Below are 25,856 nucleotides of genomic sequence, written 5' to 3'. Positions count from 1 at the left end.
AGAATCATTTTTGTGTCTGCTGAGTTTTTGTTTGTCCTCTATGTTGAAGTTGTTGAATGCAACACTCATGGTTATTATAGCAATTACATTTTGGTTGGTGAACATTAGTTTTTCATAACTTATTGTCTAACCTATGGAATATTTTGCTTTGAATCCTCTGTGTGTTACACTCCTGTCAGTCCGAAACCTGAGCAACATGGAAGAGCCTTTTGAATGTTGCGTAGGTGGTCTAGTGTTTCCACACAGGCGAGAAATTAGGTCTGAATTCAATGATGAGCCATCTCGAAGTTCCAAGTAATCAAAGCTACAGCTGTAGAGAAACACAAAGAAAAAAAAAGCAAAGATAAAATCACATACAAATGAAATGGTCCACGTACCAAACACATACAGCGTTGTTTTCTACCTAAACCAGTGACGTGGGTCAGGGGAGGCAGGTGAGGCAGAGCCATGGAGGAATAATATAATATAAAGATATGATCATTTAGACTGCTACATAATAACTAAAGAAAGACCAAGACTGGAGCTGAAAGGTGCTGTCATGGGGGTCCTCTCTGAGATTTCCCAGCAGCTGAATTTATATGTTCTATTCAAGTACATCTGGTACTCTGGATTGTCTAAATATCAAAACAAGTCCAGTGATTTAAGCCTTTTATTCTTGAATGTCTAAACAGTCAATTAAGAGTTCCTAATCCCCCCTCACTCCCGCCGCCCGTCCCTCCATCAGATGATTAAAATATATCAGATGATTAAAATATATCAGATGATTACAGATGATGGACATGCAAACACTAAACCCTGAGTATTAGAGCCATAAACTATGGAAGCATTTAACTGCAAGAGGATGAAAATAAATTCTTGAGCACAATCTCATTCTCTCGAGATATAAAACAATGTTCCTTTGACAGATTATGACTTCTTAAAAAGACACAAAGGGGCTCACAGTGACTCCCCTACTCTCAAATGACATCTAAAAATCCCAAGAGGTGTTTCTGTTTTACTGCTCTGACCTTTCATATTTAAAAGAGAAGACATTTTGGTTTTAATGAGATTTAAATCTCTTTGTAAGACGATAATCTCGCTTAAACAAGATACTGCTTCTGAATTTATTTCTGAGCTCTGGCGGTTGAACGCGTCCACAATAAACCTCATTTATTTGTTTGATTTAATCCACTTTGAGATAACAGTAAAATAATTACATTTATTTTAAGGAATATATGTAATTATATTAAAAATGACTGTTAAGGCCTTTTTTTTATTTTTACATGTGCACAATACTGTCTAAAAGAGAAGTTATTATATAGCAATGATCATATTAGAAAGAGACAGAAAACAGCAAATATACCTGGCTGTGGGTTCAATGTAGAAATCTTCCTCAAAGTCAATTTGGACAGCTTCTCCATTGGGTACGGTTATCACCCACACACAGTCAATGTCCTGGGGGTAGTTCTGTGGATAGTTTGGTGATGTGATGTATCCAGGTGGGTCATTATCCATCAGCATGATGGAGCCTCCACATGCTGTGGAAAAATTACTTGGGTCACAACAAAAATAAGAAAATGTATTCCATCTGTTATACACCAAAAGCAGGAGACACCAGTTCTATTATGCCAAAGTATTTTGAGGTAATAATTATTACTCTGGGTCATACCAAGCTAGGAAATTTCAAACATCTGACAAAAGCAAAAATGTTTGTGACAAAATAAAATAATATCATTCTAAGCTTACTTTGATGTCTTTCATGGTATTTTTCAAAGGAAGAAAAATCAATCTGAACAGAAATTGTGTTGCAATGTTTCTCAGCTCTGGTCTTCAGGAAAAATTGGCCTGTATGTTAGACAGTAACATGCAGAACAGGTCACCTGATTCAAATGACTGCATGATCTGCTCTGCATGACTTTAAATGCTGCAGAAGCCTTTTATCACCTACTTATTCCAGTCAGGTGTGTGGCAGAAGGGAAACTCCGAGATGTAACGCTGTTTTCAGGGATGCTGGTCTGACTGTGGTGTTTATTTAGTAACCAGTTTGTACTTTAACTTGATCAGAACTAGGAGCAGCATAGAGTCATAAATTGGGTGAATGAAACAGAAGAGTTGGTTATACTTCTAATAAGAGTAAAAATGATAATGATAATTCAACAACAACAAAAATAAATAAATTGGTTCAAAAGACATAATAGAAAAAAAAAAATAGACACTTCAGAGAAATAACAGGTCTCCTGAGTTGAGTCTAATGGTGAGGGAAAATTCTTGGTTTTCTTTCCTTTAGTTTTCTGGGAGTTTGGTTCAGTTTCCTACCACCAGGTGGTGTGTGGGTATCTCACCATCTCAGTCATTAGGTGTAACATTTAAAGAAAAAAACAAAACTTGACTGTAGAGTAGTGAATCGTTTGAAATGGTTTATGCAATTTAGCAGTTTGGGAAGTTACCAACTGCCAACTGGATCACAGCTTGGTGAGCATGACAGCGCGAGGGAAATAACGTTAGCGGTGCTATTGTAAATATGACAACTCATCAGATCCTAGTTAATAGAATAACTCACCGCTGAACATCAAGCTTCATGCAATAGTTGAGTCAGATTTGTAGACTTTAGGTAGTTTTATGAACAACAGACGCCAACAGCCATAGTGGAAAAACTCAGAAACACCCATGATGATCCCAAAATTTAAAGAGAAGGTGGTTTGGTCCCATGGGTTACATAAAACATGCAGGACAGGAGTTCCTTAGGACTGAGCTACTGAGAACCACTGATCTAGGCTATACCATCTGTCAGCTATAGGGTTTAAGTGTATAAACAACCTGACCTAAAGAAATCAGTTTCAAACTTTAGTCAAGTGGGACATCAAGTTTAAGAAACCGTGCTCCACTGATTTCACCATGTTATCATTCATAAAGCTGCATTTGGTGTGTGTGGTCTGAGTTCTGCTTAATCAAATATCTTTATTCTTCAGTTTTCTCAAACTGTATCTGCCGACCAGTTAAATGACCTTAACTGTAATGAACAGAAGTGGTTGAATAGTGGTAGGGAAAAATTAATGACTGTTTTTTGTCAAATTCTCAAAATGCTCAAGTATGTTGAGCATGTGCTTAATTGGAGATCTACAACATTTGAAATTGGTATTTTGTTTTAATGATTACACATTCATGGTAGCACAATGTATTACTAAAAAAAGAGCCAACATATTCATATTTATTATCTTTCTTACTCATCCAAAACAGAACAAGAGATTCTACCTTCATTATGGGCTTCAAAAATCAACTTAAAGCCGCTGGCCTCGTTGCTTGAATCAGTTACAAAGTGAATATGGAGGTGGTTGTCTGTAGTTTGGAGGGTGGAAGGAGGACTGGAACCACAGATACGACCTCCAAGAATTGGAGATGACCCATCTGGACCATTTCTGAGCTGTAGAAACAACAGGGAGTAAATATATATAGAAATATATATCTGTGACCTCAGTGAGAGCTCAGAAATATGGTGAATGGACTGAACTTATATAGCACTTTTCCAGTCATTTTGACCACTCAAAGCGCTTTACACTAGAGTCACATTCACCCATTCGCACTCATAAACACACTCATTCATACACCGATACTCAGATCGGTAGGCAATTTGGGGTTAAGTGCCTTGCCCAGAGGCACATCGACATGTGGCAGGAGGAAGCTGGAATCGAACCTACAACCTTCCCATTGCAAGACGACTACAGAGCCACAGTCACCCTGTAAATAAATAAAGTAATTAATTAGGTAAGGAAGTAAGGAAGAAGACGTAGCCTATTATCTTAGTTAACTTTCTAAAACACTGAACAATGATGATTGTCCGTTAGCCATCATCATTAAAGCTTTGACATTTTTCACTATAAGAACACTCTATTACACAGGTGCTGATCATAAAATTGGAATATCATGAAAAAGGTGGATTTATGTCAGTAATTCCATTCAGAAAGTGAAACCTTATATTGTACTGATCCAGTGGTGCCCAAAGTCGGTCCTTGAGGACCTTGTGCCCACAGTGGGTCTTGGAGGGCTGGTATCTTGCATGTTTTATTCTCTCCCTGTGGTAGCAACAACCTTTTCAGCATGTCAGTGTTCTTCATAGGCCTTCTAACGATCCATCATTTGGTCCAGGGAGAGACTAAAACATGCAGGATGCCGGCCCTCAGGGACCCACTATGGGCACCATTACACACAGACTGATATATTTCAAATGTTTATTTTTTTATGTTGATGATTAGAACTGGTAACTAATGGAAACCTCAAATTCAGTATTTCAGATAATAAGATTATAACTTAAGACTAATAAAAAAAAAGACTTTTTTATTTTTTATTTTTTAAATGAACAAGGTGAAAAGCACAGGTGTCAAACTCCAGTCCTCCAGTCGCTGTCCTGCAGGTTTTAGATGAGCCACAGGTACAAAACACTGAAATGAAATGTCTTAATGACCTCCTCCTTGTGTAGATCAGTTCTCCAGAACCTTAATGATCAAATTATTCTATTAAGGTGCTGCAGCAGAGGCACATCTAAAAGTTGCAGGACAGTGGGCCTCCAGGACTGGAGTTTGACACCCCTGATGAAAAGTATGAGCAGTAGAACACTCAGTACTTAGTTGGGGTTCCTTTTGCCCAGATTACTGCAGCAAAGCAGCATGACAAGAGTCCGATCAGTCTGTGGAACTGTTCAGGTGTTATGAGAGTCCAGGTTTATTGATGGTGACCTTCAGATCTTCTGAATTGTTGGGTCTGGTGTATCCTGTCTTTCTCTTCACAATACCTCAGGTCAGTTTACTGGCCAATTAAGATTCAAAAAGCCACAATGTTGGTACTTAAGTGCATTTACTTAAGAAGATTTAATCATCTGTACTTTCGACTTTTACTCCACTACATTTTTCAGTAAGTATCTGTACTTTCTACTTCAGATTGGAGACGGGATCTTGTGTGTTTGACCTCACAATGTAATGGGTCTTCGAAGTGTAGCCCCCCTCCTCTGAAAGCTAAACTCTGGGTCTTGCAAATGTAGAAAAAATGTCATAAAGGTGTGTGGAGCCAAGAGACACGCTGAATGTGGGAATGAGCTGAGGTGGGGTTGTGATCATGATGAAAGAAGCACTGTTGTCAACTTATTGACTTGGCTGCTATATTCATCAATTTTTCAGACTCCTCTAGGGAATTAAAAGGAAACAAAGACAATTATTAATAAATCTAGCAACTTTTTCTGTGTCGTTGGAAACTTTTATGGTGACAGTGTTCTGCAGCTCGCCTGCAGCCTGTCTGTCCCGAGCGAGCTTTAAGTTGTGTTGAGTATTTTTTTACACTCTGAAAAACAGAATTGCACTGAAAAGAAGAAAATTGCTTATTTTTTTTTTTTACTGTTTTACCTAAGAATAATTCTATTTGAAAAAGAGATACAGAAAGAACTAGAAAATATGTCTAGTGAAGGGAGAATTTTGATTTTATTTTTGTATTGGAGTTTCTCCTTTTGTATCTCAAAAAAGATTTATTTTCATAATGTGAAGAGAAACTTTGTTTTTTTTTACTGTTCCATTGTTTCTCAGTAAAAATGTTGATTGTGATATTTTGTTGTCATGGACAAAAAATTCTATGCTAGGTCTTTTGGATCCTTTGGATATATGAAGCTTATGAAAAAGTATTGATATCGATTTTGGTGATATTTCGGCCGCAGTCTATTTTTCTTGATTGTTTTGTTTATAGACATTAATTGAATGACTTTCTGTTTTTTCTTAATATTTTGGAGTTTGAATATTTTCTTATTTTTGGTCATTCGTTTGATTACGTTAAGTTGTGTTTGTTGGTCTGGGTTTTAACGTATGAGAGAGACCCGCCCTTCTGTTCGCTCCACCCCCAGTCCTGGTGCTCTGTGCACGTCTCCAGCAGCTGTATGCTGCCGCTGACATCTCCAGCCTGTCATATGGTAGTTCTGTTAGCCTTTGTTGGTTTTCTTTTTCGTTGTAATTTCAGCCTGATGGGACCAGTTGTCCTGTTTTCGATCTGTCCTTTGCAGTAGATTTTTTTTTTTGCTTTAGTCCGGTACTACTAGGGCTTCGACGAGCCTGTATAAGGTCGGCCCCCTGCTGTACTGCTTTGTTCTTTTTGATCAGCTCACCAGGTCCAACTTTCTGTTAATACTTCTGGGGTTTTGTTCTTCTATTTTTTAGGGATATGGGTGACTGAGGGTATTTAACTCTATCTTTTTTTCTACATCGAAATCAAAGCAGCTGAACCAAAAGAAAGGTTTAAGAGAATTTTTAAATAAAATTATTTTTGAACCTTCATTCTTGCCTCCGTGTCCTCAAATATGTTGTGCCCCTTTTTGAACGCAACACTGGCTCTGCATTTACTTGGCATCAGATCGATAACAAAATGACCAGTATCACCCAAATCTAGCAGGGAGGCAGCACTCTCCTTTGTACTCTAAGTGAGTGTAATGTCTTCATAATCAGAGGAGGCTCAGACTGTCTCCGTGTCTCTATATTGTTGCGCTATCTCTATGGTAACCACAGAGAGAGAACTTGCACGTCTCAGAATACAAGGACTGTACCAACTCAGGTAAGTCATGGGGGGTAAATACACCACAGTGAGGAGGTTGTACCAAGCTGTACTGCTGCAACTAATAGCAAAATTAACCTGCCCAAAAACTGTTTGACCAGAGAGGCCAGTAGTGAAATGAATTTAAGCAAAGTAATGCAGAACTAAAAGAACTGCACAAAAATGTCAAATTCACACAGAAACATAAAGTTACAACCCTAATTCCCCTATGCAGTTTATCATCATGAAAAAAATTGATTTGGGGTTGAATTTCACTTTCAGTTTACCTGGAGGTAGTCTCCTGAGCTACAGTCAGTGCCGTAGCCCTGAATCTGGAAGGGAGTTTGGAACAACACAGAAACCCGGAATCCTGGTGTAACCATCACATGCCAACTGCAATTTAATCCAGGCAAGTAGTTCTGAGGGTAGTGAGGACTGCTCAGAACTCCTCTGTCTACATGCAGCAGGCCACCACAACCTGAAAACACAAAGACAATCTTCATTGAAATGGATATCATGCTGGAGAGTCACAGCAACATTGTTGCCTAAAAATGTGAGACATTCAAATTTCATAACATGTGCTAAGTTATAAACATTAGAATGAACGCGACATGTGGTGATGAAAAGGATGTCTGTCTTCAGAGTCCCACATCATTTAGTTTGCATCCAAAAGAGCCAATTCATCAGCACCTCCTAAATGAAACTGGTAACTTCCAGTCAAAAAACAAGCATGAAGAGCAGTGGAAGCTTCTTTTGATTTAACACCTCAGCCATATTTAGACATTTAACATGAATTTACATTAAAATACAAATATTTAAACAGTGAACCAGAATCAAAATATTTTATCTTATGTTTGACATGAAAAAAGAAATACAATAAAAAGGTAGCCTGACATTCTGTTGTCTCAACACAATAACAAAAAAGTAATATGCAATAAAGTAAAGTCAGAATAAAGAAAATAGAATATGTATTTGCATTTGTGCAGAACCTTTGGAGAAGGAGGCATTAAAGCCTTGGCCACTGACATGGCTGTCAGAAGAGAAGTGAAGGAACATGGAGTCTCCTGTTGAGTGTATGGAGCCTGGAGGATCCCTCCCACACACACTGGCCAGGACAGGGGACAGGCTGTCTGCACCTGTTAATCATAAAGCAAAGCAGTTCATTACAAACTGATGGATCTGATGAAATCAAACAGAGGGGGATACATAACCAAAGAAGGGTTAGGACTTTGAACCTTCTATTGACTCAAATGAAAGTTAAGTATATCCCACAGTAATGCACCAAACTTCAAAAACAAATTCTTCTTTGTTTAACTCAGGCGTTTGCAAACTTTGCAATCTAAAGAGGCATTCTTACCCTCAGTCAGAGGGCCCCGTGGTGCAGGAGGTCAGACTGCCCCAGCAGCTACTATACACTTGATTGCCACCATCGATGTGAGTGTGTGTGTGGGCGTGTGTGTGTGTGAATGCGTAAATGACTGTGTGACTGTAGTGTGAAGCTCTTTAGGGTCCTCTGGACTTGATAAAAGTGCTACACAAGTATAACAAGTTTAAGCCATTTACTATTCAGTGCAGCTAGAAAACCAGCCATGCTATTGAAAAGGACAACTTCTCATTTTGGATGAACTTCTACCATATGAAGCTTGTTGTTAAAGAGTTTTTAAAGAGCCAACATTTTATTTATATCCTTTGGCTTTGACATAAAATGAAAACCAACGTATGACGTATTGAAAACGAGGATGGATACAGTGATTTCTATAGAATATTTATATTTGTTTGTTTTTTTTAATCAACTGGCCAGTTCTAAATAACCATTGTGTGAATTCATCCAGCTCCAGACCCCTGATTTAACTCATGTTAAAAATGTTGGAATCTGGTTGCATTTGATGTTGAATTTGAATAATTTCTATGTTAAAACTGCAGAACTAACGGAGGGTGTACAGTCTGAAAACTGTCAGGACTCTGGGTTTTGTATTGGGGATTTTGTTTCTTTTCCATTTTAGTCTTTCCTTTCAGGATTATTCTAGTTGCATTATTTGAGGTAACTTATTTTGGTTAGATATGTATTATTCTTAGTGTTTCTAGTTATGTTTATTTCTTAGTTATTTCATTATCCTAGGTTCAGTTATTCCTATTTGTCTGAATGATGTTTATCTTTCTTTTCTGATTCTAGTTATTCCTTATTTCAGCTTCCCTTGTAATGTTTTGTTTTCTAAACTTTAGGTTTAGTTATTCTTTTATGTTTGAATCTATGTCCATCTTTCTTTAGTGATTCTAGTTAGGTTATTTCTTTGATTAGTCCTTCTAGCTCAGGGGTCTCAAACTCCAGTGCTCAAGTTGTCCTGCAACTTTTAGATGAGTCTCTGCTGCAGCACCTGAATAGAATAATTAGGTCATTAATGCTCTGGAGAACTGATCTACACCAGGAGGAGGTCATTAAGACATTTCATTCATTCATTTCACATCTAAAAACTGCAGGACAGCAGCCCTTGAGGACTGGAGTTTGAGTCCCCTGTTCTAGCTGCTCTAGCTCTGTGTATCTTAGTTCTTATTATTTTTAGATCAGTCTTGTTTCTGTTATGGTTCTTTTGTAGTTTCCCCTGATGTCTTTGTTTCTTTCTAGTTTGTCATGTTTTTTTTGTTTTTTTTTTTAATTAGTGTTAGAATTATTTCCAACTCCCTCATGTTGCTTCCATCACTCTTTTGTGTTCCCTTGTATATCTATGTAGTTTTCCTGTGCCACCTTTTCCCCACCCCTCAGTCTCTCTACCTCCCAGTATTTAAGCTTCTCATTCTCTCCCACCACTCGTCAGATCCTCATGTCTCCTCCCCTCAGTCCTCTGTCTATCCCTGTTTCTACCCCAGGTCTCCTGGCTGGATGTTCTTTGGGTTAATTTTTTGCTGCTACCTTGGATCTTCTATTTTTTTGTAAGTGTTCAGCATTTTTTCATTAAATCATCTAACTCAATTGCTGCCTCTGCTTCTCTGCGTTTGGGTCCACACTTCAACAACCAGCATCATGACAAAAACTAAGTTCATTCATTACAAAAGGCTGTTAGTATCTTGAATTATGTTTAGAAACACATTTCCTTACTGAAAGTAGTGGATATAAAAGTAATTCACTGGCAATAAATTCTATTTAATCATGTTTGTACTTCACTGCAGATTCATTTTACCAAACTTTGATAAAAGGCTCTAATCTTTCTACTAACAACGGAGAAACTCCAGGCACTTTCTGCATTGGGTTGTTCTCAACAAGCATCTAGATATGTGCTGACCTAAATCATAATAGTCATGTAAAACATTACATGAAGTAGTTATCTTAAAACTATGTCAAAGGTGACATTTTGACTATGTCTTTACAGTATATATTTAACACATTTTCCAATGTTTACCATCTCTGATAATCAGGTTGTCAGAGTAGCAGGGTTGATATCCCTCCATGTCCAGAGACAAGAAATTAAATTCTACGATGGAATCTGGAGCCCGAATGAGCCAGGTACACTCTTGGTTAGGAGGATAGTTTTCAGGCCATCCAGGGGAAAAGAGGAAACCAGGAGAATTTCCAATTAGAAGAAATCCACCGCAGGCCCCTGAGAGACACACACACACAAAACACACACATCAAAACTGAGCCGCCACCATGTCAGTGAAGTTTTCATTAACATAGACATAAGACTACTTTGGTTTCTTCTTTTGTGTTAATGATCAATTTTGATGTCACTTTATAAACAAAATTATAATTGCTGACTCATAGAAATCATTGATAGGGAGGGACAAGCCATAGGAGCTGAAGAAATTCACCACTGGTAGCTCTATGGAGTCCAGTTTAGGCTTGGTGATCTCAGAGGCATATGAATATAGGCTCCCACATATTTCAGTCAAATGTCAACAGATGCCACATGGTTCTGGGACGCCGGTATTTGCAGAGACATTACAATTCCCATCCAGGAGTTGATCACTTTCTAAACGTGTCATTACAGTAGTTACTTAGTGAAAGTCATGAACGTTCCACATAGCGTCAGATAATCATTCTTCAAAGCTGCTACAAAGCTCCAGTCTCCTACAAATACGAAACTTTGTGGAAGCAGTTACAGCTGGAGTCAAGTGGAGAAGGGGAACAAGATGGCAGCTGACTAAGAGCTCTCCGTTCCGACATGTAATGAGATGATTATACTGTGGTTAGGACTCTTATTTGGTATCGTTTTCCATAAGTGAGATAGCAGTATAGGATGGTTTTTTTTCTGAAAAAAAAAAAAGTAATTTAAAGAAGCACTTCAAGAGCACAAGACACGTCGCACTGCAGCAACCCTGCACCTGAGGAAGAACAGGGAGAAACCTCCCCCTCCTAATCTGGTAAATTTGTTCTCTGGAGTAGCTAAAATGAGTAACATTTTACAATATATAGCTGTGGATATCTCCACAGTAAAGCAGACAACGTCGGAATTGAATACAGCGGTGGATGCAAGGCTGGTTTGGCTAAGGGAGGCTGAGTGGAGGACACTTCAGAGCAGCTGCCACCGCAGATGGTGAGAGAAACAAGCCAATGGAAGTTTGTTTGTCCTGCAAGTCCTCAAAAATCACAGTAAAAGGAATAATGTGAGAATATGAAAGATAATATCGGTACTGATGGGACACTTTTGAGGTGCATTCGGAAGATGCTGACCGAGAGCCTCGGAGTTCATGGTGAGGCCAAGTTTAAGAGTGAGCCTTCGCACCACTTCTCTTCCTGAAGAGAGCCCAGAGACCGGGGTTTTGTGGACTTGGAGAAAGCGTTCGACCGTGTCCCTCGGGGAGCCCTGTGGGATCTTGTCAATGTCAATGTCAATGTCAAATTTATTTATATAGCACTTTAAAACAGGCATAGAACTGCACCAAAGTGCTGTACAAGAATGACAACGCCACAAATAATCTTGCACCTGTCTAGGCGCTTCATTTTACACACCTGTAGCCATGAAAGTAATTGGAACACCTGATTCAGCTGATTTGGATGGGTGTACAAATACTGTTGACAGTGTATATCCAGCAGTATGGTAGACATTTAAATGTGCCTGATTTAGAGTCTTCAAAACAGGTGATATAAAATGATCATAGTCCAAATGGAACAATGTATAAAACATATACATGTTAACACAATATACACAATATACATTCAATAAACTCATTTTAGACTCATTCAAATGAGATGCAAAAAAGTACTTAAAGAATCTTTCAGTAGTTACTGAAAATACTTTTTATTATACTCAAATACCTGTGTTGAAATGTTATGTAATGTTCTGATGTAATATTTTGATCTTAAATTTAATTGGCTCTTAGTGGGAAATCATCAAACTTATAACAGTAATAAAACCTTAAAAACATCAGTCTGTGTGGAATTAGTCTGTTTAGTGTGTTTCACTTAGTGATGGAGTCATTGTAATAAATGAACTTTTTAATAATATTATTCTATATCTGTGAATCTTCAATTTATTTATGACACCTGCCTAATTCTTTCTGGTTACAGGGAGGGCCGATGCCCCTCTGCAGAAGTTACTAGGCGAGAATACACCCTGGACAGATTTCCAGTCCATAATTCAATCAATTAGCAATTAATTAGCTATTTAACTGACTAACTTTATCAAAGAAACGCAATTTCTTAAATAAACCAAACGGGGAGTCATCGTTCTGTCTTACCTGGTGTAATAGTAGGTGGTGGTCCAGAGTCTTCCACAGCTGTCCAGTCCACAAGGAAGCCTCGTCCTCCCACTACTGAATCTGATTTGAAGTGCAAGGTGACAGTGCTTCCTGAACTTCTAAGTGGAGTTGGTAAATTCAGACCACAGAACGTTCCAAGAGGGTAAGAATAAACATCTGGGCCATCAAATATCTGGAGAGAAATACAGACTTTTGACACACAAAGACATTTTGGTCCCCAGTTGGGTTAAACTTAACCACCTACTTATAAACAGTCAAACATGCAACATTTATATGTTAACATTTAAATATTGGTCTATTTCCAGAATCTATTTTGAAATCATAATCTAAATATACATGACACTTCCAACCAGTTCTAATATGTAGCACAAATCGCATGCTTTCTATGTGCTAAACGTATTAACCAATCATTTTAATGGAATATAATCTGATAAGATCATAAAAAAACATGTGATAATATAGCTGGCATAGTCTTACTTTCAACTGGTCATAGTAACAGTTATAGAGGTCCTCTATGTCCATGTCCAAGAAGCTGATCTGAATGTAGCTATCTCCTCCCACTGTTATGGTCCATCTGTAATTGGCATTGTTGGGATATGTCCTGGGAAACAGTGGGGATGCAATTTGACCTGATTCTCCCACCAAATCAACCCCGTACACTGAGGAACACAGACAGACATGAAGGTTAGCTTGGCAGTCCATCCCAAGTTTGGTTTATCGTTGCAATTTATTGATGAGAAAAATTAGGTTTTTATAAAAACTGTGTTTGTGTTTCTAACATTTTGGATATAGCTTTTGGAGTATTAGAGAATGTTGTTTTTCCTGGCTTCACATGGTTTTCCTGCTTTCAGGAAAACCACTCCATAGGGAGGTAAGGTGATTTTATTTATATAGCACTTTTCAGCAACAAGGCAATTCAAAATGCTTTACATGAGTTAGAGGAAATACAAACAAAATAAAAGAAAAGCAGAAGAAAAACAAAAAGTACTCCACAGTTTGAAAACTAATAAGAGTTTGTCTGGATAAGCTAATAGAAAATAAAAGTAAAAGTATAAAAAGTTTAATGCTAAATGTTGATCTAAAGTAATGAGTAGTTTCTCTAGATATCCAAGCTTGTTCTAATTCCTGCTCTGGGTTGAGTGAAGTATCCTCTGGACCTTTTCGTTCTAAAAGGTTTGTTAGAACAAGTTGGTTCCAACAGGTCTAATAGGTTTGATTCCTGTTCTTGGTTGGGCAAAGTATGTAAACTAAATGTTCCTGTCGTGGGTTCCTGGATAAGAATAAGTTCTCCACAATTTATAAACTAGAAGGAGTTTTTCTGAGCTAGCTAAATATTGGTCTAATATTTACCAATGTACTCCACAATTTCTAAAAGTAACAATAAAGTAGACAGACAGACAGACAGACAGACAGGTTAAAGAAATGACACATCAGAAAAATATTAGCCCATCTAGCAACATCCTAAGCTACATGTAGTGACATGAGCCAGCAAAGACAGTGAAGCCAGGAGGTGTGTATGTGTGTAGTCAAGATGTGTATCCAGATTAGTCCGTGTCTCATTACAAACTGTTTTCCCAAAATAGTCTCTGATAAAGGGTGATATTATCAATGAGCAAGTCCTTGGAGAGTTCAGCCATACAATTCCACAGGTGACTTCGGGAGAGGAGAGGAGAGGAGATGGGAAAGAACGGCTTGTTTACATAAACTCAACATTTTTCCTACACAATCCTAACAAACGTTATCGATGTTCTCTTCACAATATTTATTTATTTACTATTAATCTATTTGTATGATTTGTTCTTTAAATTGCCATCTATATTATTTTTTGGTCTCAGGAAATGACTGAGGGATGAAGAGTTTGATGTCTGGTTCTTTAGGTTCTGCGTTTCCTCTCCTGATCCATTCTGTCTGATATCAAACCTACTGGGTTAGGGTGACCATATTTCATTTGGGAAAACCAAATGAAAATATGGTTTTCCCATATTTTCATTTGGTTTTGGGGTGTGGAATATCGCTTTGGCATGTTGTTGGTGTACTGACAGCCACGCTATCTATCTTCTGAGTAAGAACAGGGCTGCCCGCACTGACGCGGCTCAGGGATTACGTCACACGCAGCGCCGTGCCCTAGTGCCCGTAAATTTAATGGTCCAATGAAAGTAATTTAAAAAATAGGACATTTCCTCACTTTCTAAAAAAAACCCGGGACAGGACGTGAAATACGGACGTTTGGTCACCCTAGATTAATAGCCTTATGGCATGAGGGATGAAGCTGTTGTGAAATCTGATTGCTCTGCATTTGAAGCTGCTGAACATTTTCCCAGAGGGCAGCAGGGAGAACAGACCATGGTGAGGGTGGAGGGGGATCCTTAATCATTTAACACATTGCAGCAGATCAGGATCAGTATTCTATTGTTGAAGGTGGAATACTTACAGTGTGAGAAGGTGGCTCTAAATCCGGCCCCACTAACTGATCCATCCGAGACAAATTTAACCCACAGGATGTGACCAGTCACAGATGTGTAGTTGGAGGGCAGTGAGGTTCCACAGAAGCGACCAACAACAGATCCAGTTGAACTGCCTTCTCTGATTTCCAGGTAGTCATTTTGACAGTCTGGGTTTCCTTGAAGGTGAAACATACTGAACAAAAATATAGTTTTTAGCAACACAACAGAACAAGAACAAGTATGAAATGTAACAGGGTAATGTGGTGTTATGATATTATCAATGACATAATTGATTGTTTGATAGTAAATACAACAAACCACACAATTCAAAATATGAATCACTTTTTCCTTCAAACTAGCTGAGAAAAGGGCTCTCCACATTTCAAAACTCACATAAATGAGATCTGTATACGGTTCCCTGGTGAGCTCCTAAGTGTCCAAACACATTCCATGTTTGGTGGATAAGCATCTGGATAGTTAGGGCTGTTAAATGCACCACTCTGCATCACCAGATCCCCGCCACAGCCTGAGCAATTAAAACAAAAGGACTTAAGAAAAATGTCCCCAATATCTCATTGGCAAAGTGAGAGATTGTCTTAGTATAAGTTTGAACTGATAAAGGTTCCACTTTACTGGAGGTGGAGGCAGAATAGACAGCTCTGAACCCTTTCATGGAGACAGAGGAATCAGAGATGAAATTGATCACCAAAGAGTTGCTGAAGGACGTCGCTGGATGTGGTATTTCGAAGCCACAGTAGCGCCCTGACAACAAAACAAAACAAGAATTTTTTGGTCAGTTAGTAGGTCCTAAATAATTTTTATTGGATAATTTAGAAAATAATTGGATCACTTTTGATAACCTTTTGGGAGTTAAAATATACCAAGAGTTAGAAAGTCCTAAATAGTAACGTCATGGCTCTGTAAGCTTCTGATTGGGTAATCCAATGCAACATTTGTGTAAGCTAGAGGCACACCTATGAATGATTTCCCCATTTTCAACTACAAATGGAGTTCACCTTTAGTCAAAGTGGTTTAAGAACAACAAAGTCCATGTTTTGGAGGGATCATAGCAAGGTGTTGATCTCAGTCCCACAAAAAATGTAAGTCAGAGTTGAAAACATGTCTGTCACCAGGAAGACTGCAAACCTGGCCCAGTTGCACCAGTTCTGTCAGGAAGAATGGGCCCAAATTTCAGCACACTACTGTGAGAAATTTGTAAATGGTTAATGGCTTTGACTTTCATAGAGCTTTATCAAGTCCAAAGGACCCCAACACACTTCACACTACAGTCATTCATCCATCTATGAACACACACACATGCTGATGATGGCAAGCTACTGGGGCAGTCTGACAGAGGTCAGGCTGCCATGCGCTGGTGCCAAGGGACCCTCTGACCACCACCAGCAGGCATGGTGGGTGAGGTGTCCTGCCCACAACAATAGAGGAGGGTGGAGCAGGGATGGAACCAACAACCCATCGATTGTAGGGTGAACCCCTATCACCATCACCCCATTTGTAGAAGAGTTTATCTGTATTTACCATACCCACCTATAGAGGGAGCTTGGTAATTGTCTCCATCAAGTATTTCCACAGCATCATGTGAGCAATTGGAATTTATCTTCTCCAACTCAAAGTCAGTGAAGGACAGGGTCACATGGTTGACTAGCCAGAAAACACAGTTGCAAATGATTTTTTTTAGGTTTAACAAAGTATATCACATATATCATAAAACAATACGAAACACATTTGTTAATTTGACAAAGGCAGCCCAGAGCTTACATGGTTCCTGTGCTTTGATGATCCAACTGCAGTTCTGATTTGGTGGATATTTTGCAGGGTACCTTGGTGATGAAATTGCCCCACCATTATCATCTGTTACAATGGTTGCTCCACAAGCTGTCAAACAAAAGACTGATGTTATCCATACTAGAATGTGATGGCATTTGGGCCTCCTCTACTTGAAACAGGGAAGCAGTTACACTAAATTGTCAACTGTCCTGCAGGCCCACCGAAATACATATTGGAGAAAAGATGAGACACAGATGAAAGCACAATATGACCACGTAATAATCATATTGTGTTGCATTACATGATGCACCTGAGAATCAGCAGCAATGCATTCTGTTAGCATCCGAAAAACGGACGGATAAAATAACACACAACAAGTGACATATTATAAAAAAGAAGAAAATCTTACCTTCAGAGAATCTAGCACTGAAGCCTCGATGATTTTGACTAGAGTCTGATCTAAAGCGGACATAGATGGTGTTCTGGGTGGAGGTGATGGAAGGAGGTGGGCTGGACCCACACACATGGGCAAGCAGAGGAAATAATATGCTCGGACCATCATGGATCTACAGTAGGAGAAAGAGTTCAAAAATCTTTAAAAGGTGTGTAACTAAAATGACTGAAACAAAGTGCGGTTAACGGGAAAACTCATTTTTCTCCATGCCCTGTTTTTTGCCATTATATTAATATTTATTTCATAAACAAATCTAAGAAGTCTCTTACAGTGACATAATCATAGGAACAGCTGCTATGATTTTCAATATCTAGGTCGGTGAAGTTTAACAAGACGCGATGACTGGCATCCACACTGATCATCCAGGAGCAGTCCACATTGTTGGGATAGCTGGCTGGGTACAGGGGTGAGTGGATCTCCCCTGAAGGAGCAGTGACTGGCCCTCCACAGCCTGCAGGAACAAACACCACCAACTTCAGATTACTGCGGTTCTTCTAGAAGAAGAAACGATTTACCTCACTCTAAATAAAAACATAGACGAAATGGAGGTAACATGTATTTAGTTTTTGGTAAAATTTCTTCTTTCATATTTCAAATGCACTGGCTATATCTCAGCACCAGAAAATCATGGTCAAAACAATTTACACCCCATTATCATCTTCCAGCTAAAAAAACAAGTACAGGTCAGGGTTTCCCCCAGTGTATTATGTAAGCCTGGCGGCCCACTATGCAGTACTCGCCTCTCCACCAGACTAAGCGTTGCATGGTTTTGTTTTTAGAAACATTTCTAATTGGGGGAGGAGGGATTTTTATTTTTTTTAAAGCTGCATCTTTGTTGCTCTGGCAGAGCAGATTTCCTCCACAGTTGATGCTTTTAAAGTCGGGAGAGCAAACCAATCACTCAGCCTCTGCGCGTTGCCTCCAGCGCTATAGCTGCTTGATCTCTGAAGTTTTACCTCAGCGTGGGTCATACACTCTTCCTTTCGCTCAAACTGGACACAGGCTGACCTGTATGGCTATTCACATCAAAACCTTGTGAGGAATTGTTTCTTTGGAGAACTATACATCAAGGTAAGTGTTTAGCTCTGGTTAGTAGCTCTAAGTGAATCACAGATATAACATACAGTTGTGCTTTCAGAAGTGTGCATTGAGTGGCTAGAATGATTCATTTTGTGTTTTTCTTTTGTGTTCACTTTGGACTCCACCTCTCCTCCAGCACCCCTCTGCCCACCCTGGTTGGGTTGTTTTTTGTTTTTGGACTCTTTCAGGCTTCTGGTAGCTGCCTTTAGAGGGAGGGGGGACTGTTTTTTGTGTGTATTTTTGGTGTTAATTGAGTCTCTATGTTGTCATGTCTTGCCGTTGATTGTTCAGAGCTGTGTCTGGTGTTCCCTGATTACTCCTTGTGTATTTAAACTCACCTGTGTCTCTTGCTCCTTGTCGGATCCCAGTCGTGTTATTTGTCGTGTGGTTAATGTCCTGTATTCCCAGTGCTACCAGTGTCTGTGTTTCTTTGCCTCATTGCTCACCTGTGCTGCCTGAATTTCTCTTCTCCTTCATGTTTGTCACTAAAATCGTCATTTTTCACAGCTACCTGCAACGACCCATCCTATCTTCACCATCTACAACTCCAGTTCATGACATCACCATGCAGGGCCGGTCTAAGGCTGTATGGGGCCTTGAGCAGAATCTGACTTACGGGCCCCTCTTGCTGCTGAAAACCTCAGCACCTCTAACAGCTTCTGTGTTAGACTTAATCTGGTAGAGAGAGTAGTTTAACTGGCCAACATAAAAAGAAATCAGTTACAATTGCAGTTTACTAATTTGTATTTGTGGGCAAACAGAGATCAAACTCAAAGATTAAACTCACAGCATCAGATTGTAGCTAATTTTAACAAAGCTATCTAATTGTGAATATTATTTCAACTTTTACTAAATAAACTTATCAGCTCCTTAAAAATCTTACATTTAAATGTTAAACAATTTAAAATCAGATTTTATGCATGCTGAAACCAGTGAATCAAATTCAGCAGCATTGATAATCCCAGTAAACCAATGATACATTTATGTATATGTGTTTAAATATTAGCATTTATGCAGCCCTGGAGCTGCTGACTTAATTTGGATAAAACAGAAGTGCAAATAATTGATATTCATTTTAATTGTATTTTTTGATTTGTTGTTTTTAAGACTAGTTGTGTTTCACTGGTTATGTTTTCCCATAACACATAATTACCCAGTAATATTTTTACATTTTACATGTATCTTTTAATACAAAAACACGATGGACCGCTGGTGGACCACTGGTGGACCACTGGTGGACCGCCTTGGTGCCCTGATCACTGGGATTGGCAAGTTTTCTGGAGGAGACCCTGCATTTCATTTGACCAACATGGGTTAAATGTTTACTACTAGTGTAGAATTTGATCTGTGATGAAAAGAGTAGAGTGATAGTAAGGAGTCCTTCCAATGTCAGACTTGGAGCTCATCAAGGTATAAACAGCCAAATAGATGAAATATGGAAAAAGTAGCTCAGCAATGGATAATTGGAACAATAAATGCTTTTTCACATGGGGTGCTGTTTGTAAAGTCACATAGTAAACATTTATCAGAAATAATTTGGCTTCTTTAGCATGACATAGATAAAGACATGTGGATGTTCATTTTTCAAAGTCATATTTTCACCATGTAATTCCAGTAATAACCAGACAGACAGACAGACAGACAGACAGACAGACAGACAGACAGACAGACAGACAGACAGACAGACAGACAGACAGACAGACAGATAAGATTTATTTGTCATTGTCATCAACAGATTACAACCAGATTGAGACCGTGTTTGACTCGAGTTAAAGTTCAGGTTATATACACATACACAACACACAATATAAATATACATACATAAAAAGATGAAGAAACAAACGGCACAAAACGAGAAATAAATAGACAGTATTTAAATTGCTTGCAAAATATTTGGTTTAGGAACTAAATATTTAGATTTCAAATTAAATATTTCATTAGGAAGCTCAATATTTACTTCCCAACTAATGTTTAGGTTTGTGCTAAATATTTAGTTTTTAAGTAAAATATTTAGCTCCAAATTAACTATTAGTGTTGCAAATGCTAACTAAATATTTAGTTCTAGACTAAATATTTATTTTCCAAACTAAACATTTAGCTCAGACCTAAATATTTAGCTTGCTAACTAATGTTATGTCAAACTTTGTTTTAATCAATCAAACAATTTTACCTATGAAGCACCCTTCATGTTGGAGGCAGCTCACTGGAAACACATAATAAATGAACTGGGTTTGAACCGTCCAGGGTCACAGTCTGTAAGTGCAAATACCAGAGCTGTGAATTAAACTGAAACAGGTGAGATTCTCCCTTTTGCTCCAATCTTTATAAGAGGGCTGGTGGATATAAAAAGCGGTGTACTTTCATCTTTTCCTACTTTCCTGGACTAGCCAGAGGAGTCATTGCTCAGTTTCTTTGCTTAATTTCTTAATAAAATAATAATCAAAATGCATTTTGATTCATTCTTGATTGACTCTGTGTTTCACCTTAGGTAAGACTTATTTATTTCCTTAACACTAAATATTTAGCTAAGTATTAAGGTTGCTCACTAAATATTTCAGTTACTAGATAAATATCTAGTTTGTAACGAAGTATGTAGTTACCAAGCCAGGACACTTCCAGTTGATGTACATTTTATCAAAGTTTAAAACGTCCTATTTATTCATTTGTAAAACAAAATTATTTATATGAAATTGAATCAGCACGTTACTGAGGCTGCACTGTGAGAGACTGAAAGAAATGCAATGTATGCTGAACACAGCCAGCAGGATCCTCAGCTCGCCTTCATCCTCCCTCATCAACATTTTTCACATCTTCTCCACCTGCAGCGTTATCAGCATTCCAAGTGGCAGCTCACACTCCACTACCTGGGACTGTCCAAGCCCACAGACAGGACACTTGAACAGCTTTATTCTCCAGGCTGTCAGACAGTGACCTAGCGTCTGTTGACCCCTGTCCCTGGATTTTAACCTTAATCTTGCTGTTATTGTATTTATTTATTTTAATTTGTTTTGTTTTTTTCATTTCAATGTTTGATAGATTATCTTTATATTTATCTGTATGTTCTACATACAGATAAATATAAAGACATTGATTATTCTTTTATTAACTTTGAGTTGGCTATTTAAAAATGATGCTACTGGATTTCAGAGCTCTATTTCATTGATTATGTGACTTTTTGATAATGGAAAAAAATTAAAATGAAGAGAAAGGAATTTCCCCTATTTAACTTTCACTTTCAGTTATCAAGCAGAGACCTGTGGTTCTCTCTCGAGCAGCACATTATTAATTCTTGCAAGAATGAGAACAGCAAGCACACATGCTCTGTTGTCTGCTCAGTCTGGTCTGTTCTAACTGGACAAAGAGTCACGACCTTCCAGTAGTTTCTCACAGGCAGTCTGGGAACCATTGTTTCTGGATCCACATTAGGATCTTAACATAAACCTTTGAAATGTTGAAGGGGCTCCATTCTTATCTAAAACCTCCCTAAGTTCTAGCAGAGTGAAAATGCAACAGGCCTCACATGAATGTGGCAACAGCTGGAAGAGGACAGTTAAATAGTTTCTTGGGGTTATAAATAAAGAAGCAGAAGCTATTTTTCTAAAGTACTTTCACTGACTGGTACTGACTCACCTCCCTGGAGTTCTGTCCAGCTTGCATTGAATCCTCGACCACTGACATAGGCATCAGATTTAAAGTGCACTGTGATCTGGTTTCCTGTGCTAGAGACTTGCATTGGGTTGGAAGTAGTGCTGCAAAGCCTGGCCAACCTGGGTGCCTGTAGGTCTGGGCCTCCATACACCTAGAAAGAAGTCATTGTAAGTTAAATTGTAGACCATACCAAAAATTACCACTTTGTGCAGATTTTCAAAACAATTTTTAAGAAAATGTTTTATTGTCTCAAATCAAACATGTCTTGGGACTCTCAGTTTTTATATTCAGGAAGATTAATAGGAAGTCCTTTTGTTTTAAATATTAACCCTCCTGTTATGTTCGTTTGTGAGGTACAGCAATAATGTTCGTGGGTCATTTTGACCCGGGGAGTGTTTAATCATGCAATAATGTCAGAAACCAAAAAATTTCTCAAAAACATTTTTGTATCTGATTATTAACTCCAATGCTAACCATTTCAATCGATATTTGTGCAATGATGTTTTTTATTTCTCACAAATAAAGGATCAATGACAACAACTTACTCATTTACTCATTTGGACATAAAAAAACTTTTTTATGTCCACTGAAAAAAAACCTACAAACAAAAAAAAACTATAATTTTCTTGAAATTGATCTTTAGTCAATATTTTTATATTACATTTAAAAAAAATTTCAATGGGTGAATTTTATAATTGAACTTGAGACACATACTGTTCAGGGTCAAATTGATTGAAATCAGTTAAAACCCTCTGATTAAAATCAAGACTAATGAGTCATGCAGAGAGTATTTATGTTTTCCCATCACTTCTGCTGAGTGACACCCAGTGTGGATGGAGTTTATCCACAGGAACAGAAAAGGTTCCTGTCAAAAGTTGCATGAACACCTGCTTTCTCACAGTTTCCTAGTGAAGTAAAGAGAATAGTGAGAAAGTGGGTTTGTGAGTGCACCTTGTTTGATAGGCGTTTTCCCTTTTTATATTGTTTTTATGTACCCATTGCATTTTTCATGTAACCACATCAGAAGTTTTTTGTTTGTTTGTTTGTTTAAGAATACTGCAAGTAGAACTGCACATTGGACATTACTTACTTCTAGTACATCATAGTTGCAGTTATCATGGAACTCCACATCAAACTCATGGATAGTCAAAGTAATACTGCTTCCAGGTGTTGTGGTGATATACCAGATGCACTCTCTGTTGTCAGGATACTTGTTTGGATAGCCTGGGCTGCTAATGGAGCCACTGGGCCCACCAACATCCCCTCCGCAACCTGCAATAACACACATTAAGATAGACAGGCCTCAACCACAACTGGTTCCATTTTGCCTAGATTGACAGTTGACCACTGGCCAGCTGACTAATAAGTAAATAATTTGGCAAAGTTTAGGTTTCTTTAACATTTCTGCCTGATCTGTGTATTCTAACTTGTAGCGACTCAACTTTGTTAAACCTGATGCAGTTTCTCTCTGACTCACATTGCAAGACCCTGGGAGGAGCTGCTCTTGTTTCACCATTTAACAAAAGATGTGATTTATTTGAGTATGAAAAACAGTTGCTGTTCAAATAATGACAGGTAGAAATTCCCACACTAAACCTGTAACCTTTGCAAAGTTGTGGATATTTAAACTGGTCAGACCCTTCTTTTCTCTGGAAACAGTTTCACCAGTCTAGATCATCTGACATGCAGAACATGATCTAGATGTTCCCACAGAGGGAAATCCAAAATGCATATTTTTAACTAGGAAAGAAGAAAGTGTTCCATGTTTGTTTTTCTATCCCTTTATTATTTATTTAATCTGACATTTTTCTCAGGAAGCCAGGCCTGGAGTGGGGGCACGATGCCGAGCGCCTGGTGGCCAGGCTGTTACCCATGGAACCCGACTGGGCTCAGACCGAAGAGGAAAAATGGGTTCCCCCTCCCATGGGCCCACCACCCGTGAGAGGGGCCAAAGGGGTGGGCTGCATTGTGTGATGGGTGTTGGCTGAGGGAGAGAACCCTGGCAGTCCGATCCTCGGTTGCAGAAGCTCTTGGGACGTGGAATGTCACCTCTCTGGTGGGGAAGGAGCCAGAGCTAGTGTGTGAGGCTGAGAGGTTCCGGCTAGAAATAGTCGGTCTCACCTCGACACATGGCTCTGATTCTGCAACCAGTCTCCTTGAGAGGGGCTGGACATATTTTCACTCAAGGTGTTGAGAGGAAGTATGTCCACTCAACACCATGAGCTGCCCAAGGTGAGAGGCATCGGGCATTATGTTGGGGATTACCCCGGTAAACGAGAGGGTAGCTTCCCTCCACCTACAGATGTGGGGATGGGTTATGACTGTTGTTTGCTGGAGAGGCCATGGAGAAAGACTTCTGTACGGCTTTGAGGCGATTCTGGTCCACCATCCGGCGTCTCGGGAGGGGGAAGCAGTGCAGCACCAACACTGTCTATAGTGGGGATGGTGTGGATTGGCAGACTGGGGTGGTGGTCTCCCTGTTCAAAAAGGGGGACCGGAGGGTGTGCTCCAATTACAGGGGGCTCACACTCTTAAGTCTCCCTGGTAAGGTCTATTCAGGGGTCCTGAAGAGGAGGGTCCATCGGATTGTTGAACCTCGGATTCAGGAAGAGCAGTGTAGTTTTCGTCCTGGTCGTGGAACACTGGACCAGCTCTACACCCTCAGCAGGGTCCTGGAGGGTTCTGGGAGTTCTACATGTGTTTTGTGGACTTGGAGAAGGCGTTCGACCGTGTCCTTTGGGGAGCGCTGTGGGGGTTTCTCCAGGAGTATGGGGTACCGGGCTCCTTGATACGGGCTGTCAGGTCCCTGTATGACCGGTGTCAGAGTCTGGTCCGCATCGCCGGCAGTAAGTCGGGCTCGTTTCTGGTGAGAGTTGGACTCCGCCAGGGCTGCCCTTTGTCACCAATTCTGTTCATTACTTTCATGGACAGAATTTCTAGGTGCATCCAAGGTGTTGAGAGGATCCATTTTTGGGGCCTTAGGATCACATCATGGGCTTTTTGTGGATGATGTGTTACTGTTGGCTTCATCAGGTAGTGATCTGCAGCTCTCGCTGGAGCGGTTCGCAGCTGAGTATGAAGTGGCTGGGATGAGGATCAGTGCCTCCAAATCTGAGGCTGTCTTGAGCTGGAAAAGGGTAGAGTGCCTTCTCCGGGTCAGGGGGTTGTCCTGCCCCAAGTGGAGGACATCCCCCCCAAGATCCCAAGTTACATACAGTATCTTGGGATCTTGTTCACGAATGAGGGAAGAAGGGAGCGAGAGATCGACAGGTGGATTGGTGCAGTGTCTGCCGTCAAGCGGACGCTGTACCGGTCCGTCGTGGTGAAGAGAGAGCTGAGTCAAAAAGTGAAGCTCTCGATTTACCAGTCGATCTACGTTCCCACCATTATCTATGGTCATGAGCTTTGGGTCATGACCGAAAGAACAAGGTCATGGATACAAGCGGCTGAAGTGGGTTTTCTCCGTAGGGTGGCTGGGCTCTCCCTTAGAGATAGGGTGAGAAGCTCAGTCATCTGGGAGGGACTCAGAGTAGAGCCACTGCTCCTTCTCATCGAAAGGAGCCAGTTGAGGTGGTTCAGGCATCTGGTCAGGATGCCTCCTGGTGAGGTGTTCTGGGCACGTCCCACCGGGAGGAGGCCCCGAGGAAGACCCAGGACACGCTGGAGGGACTATGTCTCTCAGCTGGATGGATGGATGGATTTTTCTCAAGGCAAAATAAAATCCTAATCCAACCATTCAATTGTTGTCTTTGAGAAAATATGAGTTTTCCACACCAAAAGAAGAGAAACGTATGATACCATTTCAACTCAGATACTGAAACATAAATTCCCATCCAGCTTAATTATTTTATTTTTGTCATTTTCTCCTTCCCCAGTCCTTTATGGAAGAAGGTGAGTTTCTCACAGACCTGCTGTTATTTTACTCCAGTTTTTTATGTGGTTCTTTTAACATGGGCAGGTGAGTTGATGTCAGTGGGGTGTTTGTCTTCCTGCCAAACTTTATTTAATTCTGTACATGTATACAGTTTTGCATATTTTTTTGTAAGGGAACTTTCTTGGTTATTTTTTGGAGTTGTACATTTAATCTGACAATATGTAAACTGTTCTTAATCACAGAAATCAGTCGGGTTTTTTTTTTTCTCAATGGTTTAAAATGCATTGTTTATACTAGCATTTCATGCAGAATACTGTGGGAAAAGTTCCCATTTGTT

At 39.4% G+C, this 25,856-nt stretch overlaps 1 protein-coding gene across 1 annotated transcript in view; it reads right to left on the bottom strand.

The window, feature by feature from the left end:
• The window catches only part of cubn (cubilin (intrinsic factor-cobalamin receptor)), an 87,648-nt gene that overhangs the window by 27,032 nt on the left and 34,760 nt on the right, over positions 1–25,856 (bottom strand). The window contains exons 29-45 of the mRNA XM_044105254.1: positions 22,736–22,917; positions 21,628–21,796; positions 17,187–17,368; positions 16,873–17,029; positions 16,455–16,571; positions 16,224–16,337; positions 15,309–15,437; positions 15,069–15,201; positions 14,663–14,868; positions 12,709–12,890; positions 12,211–12,403; positions 9,933–10,130; positions 7,527–7,673; positions 6,825–7,015; positions 3,232–3,400; positions 1,343–1,517; positions 132–310 (exon numbers count right to left, since the gene is read on the bottom strand). Of these exons, the coding sequence (XP_043961189.1) occupies positions 132–310; positions 1,343–1,517; positions 3,232–3,400; positions 6,825–7,015; positions 7,527–7,673; positions 9,933–10,130; positions 12,211–12,403; positions 12,709–12,890; positions 14,663–14,868; positions 15,069–15,201; positions 15,309–15,437; positions 16,224–16,337; positions 16,455–16,571; positions 16,873–17,029; positions 17,187–17,368; positions 21,628–21,796; positions 22,736–22,917 (2,823 nt within the window). The remainder of the gene's footprint in view (positions 1–131; positions 311–1,342; positions 1,518–3,231; positions 3,401–6,824; positions 7,016–7,526; positions 7,674–9,932; positions 10,131–12,210; positions 12,404–12,708; positions 12,891–14,662; positions 14,869–15,068; positions 15,202–15,308; positions 15,438–16,223; positions 16,338–16,454; positions 16,572–16,872; positions 17,030–17,186; positions 17,369–21,627; positions 21,797–22,735; positions 22,918–25,856) is intronic.

The sequence above is a fragment of the Gambusia affinis genome, linkage group LG21 (assembly GCF_019740435.1).
Source record: "Gambusia affinis linkage group LG21, SWU_Gaff_1.0, whole genome shotgun sequence".
NCBI lineage: Eukaryota > Metazoa > Chordata > Actinopteri > Cyprinodontiformes > Poeciliidae > Gambusia > Gambusia affinis.
This window is presented reverse-complemented; position numbering and strand designations above follow the sequence as displayed.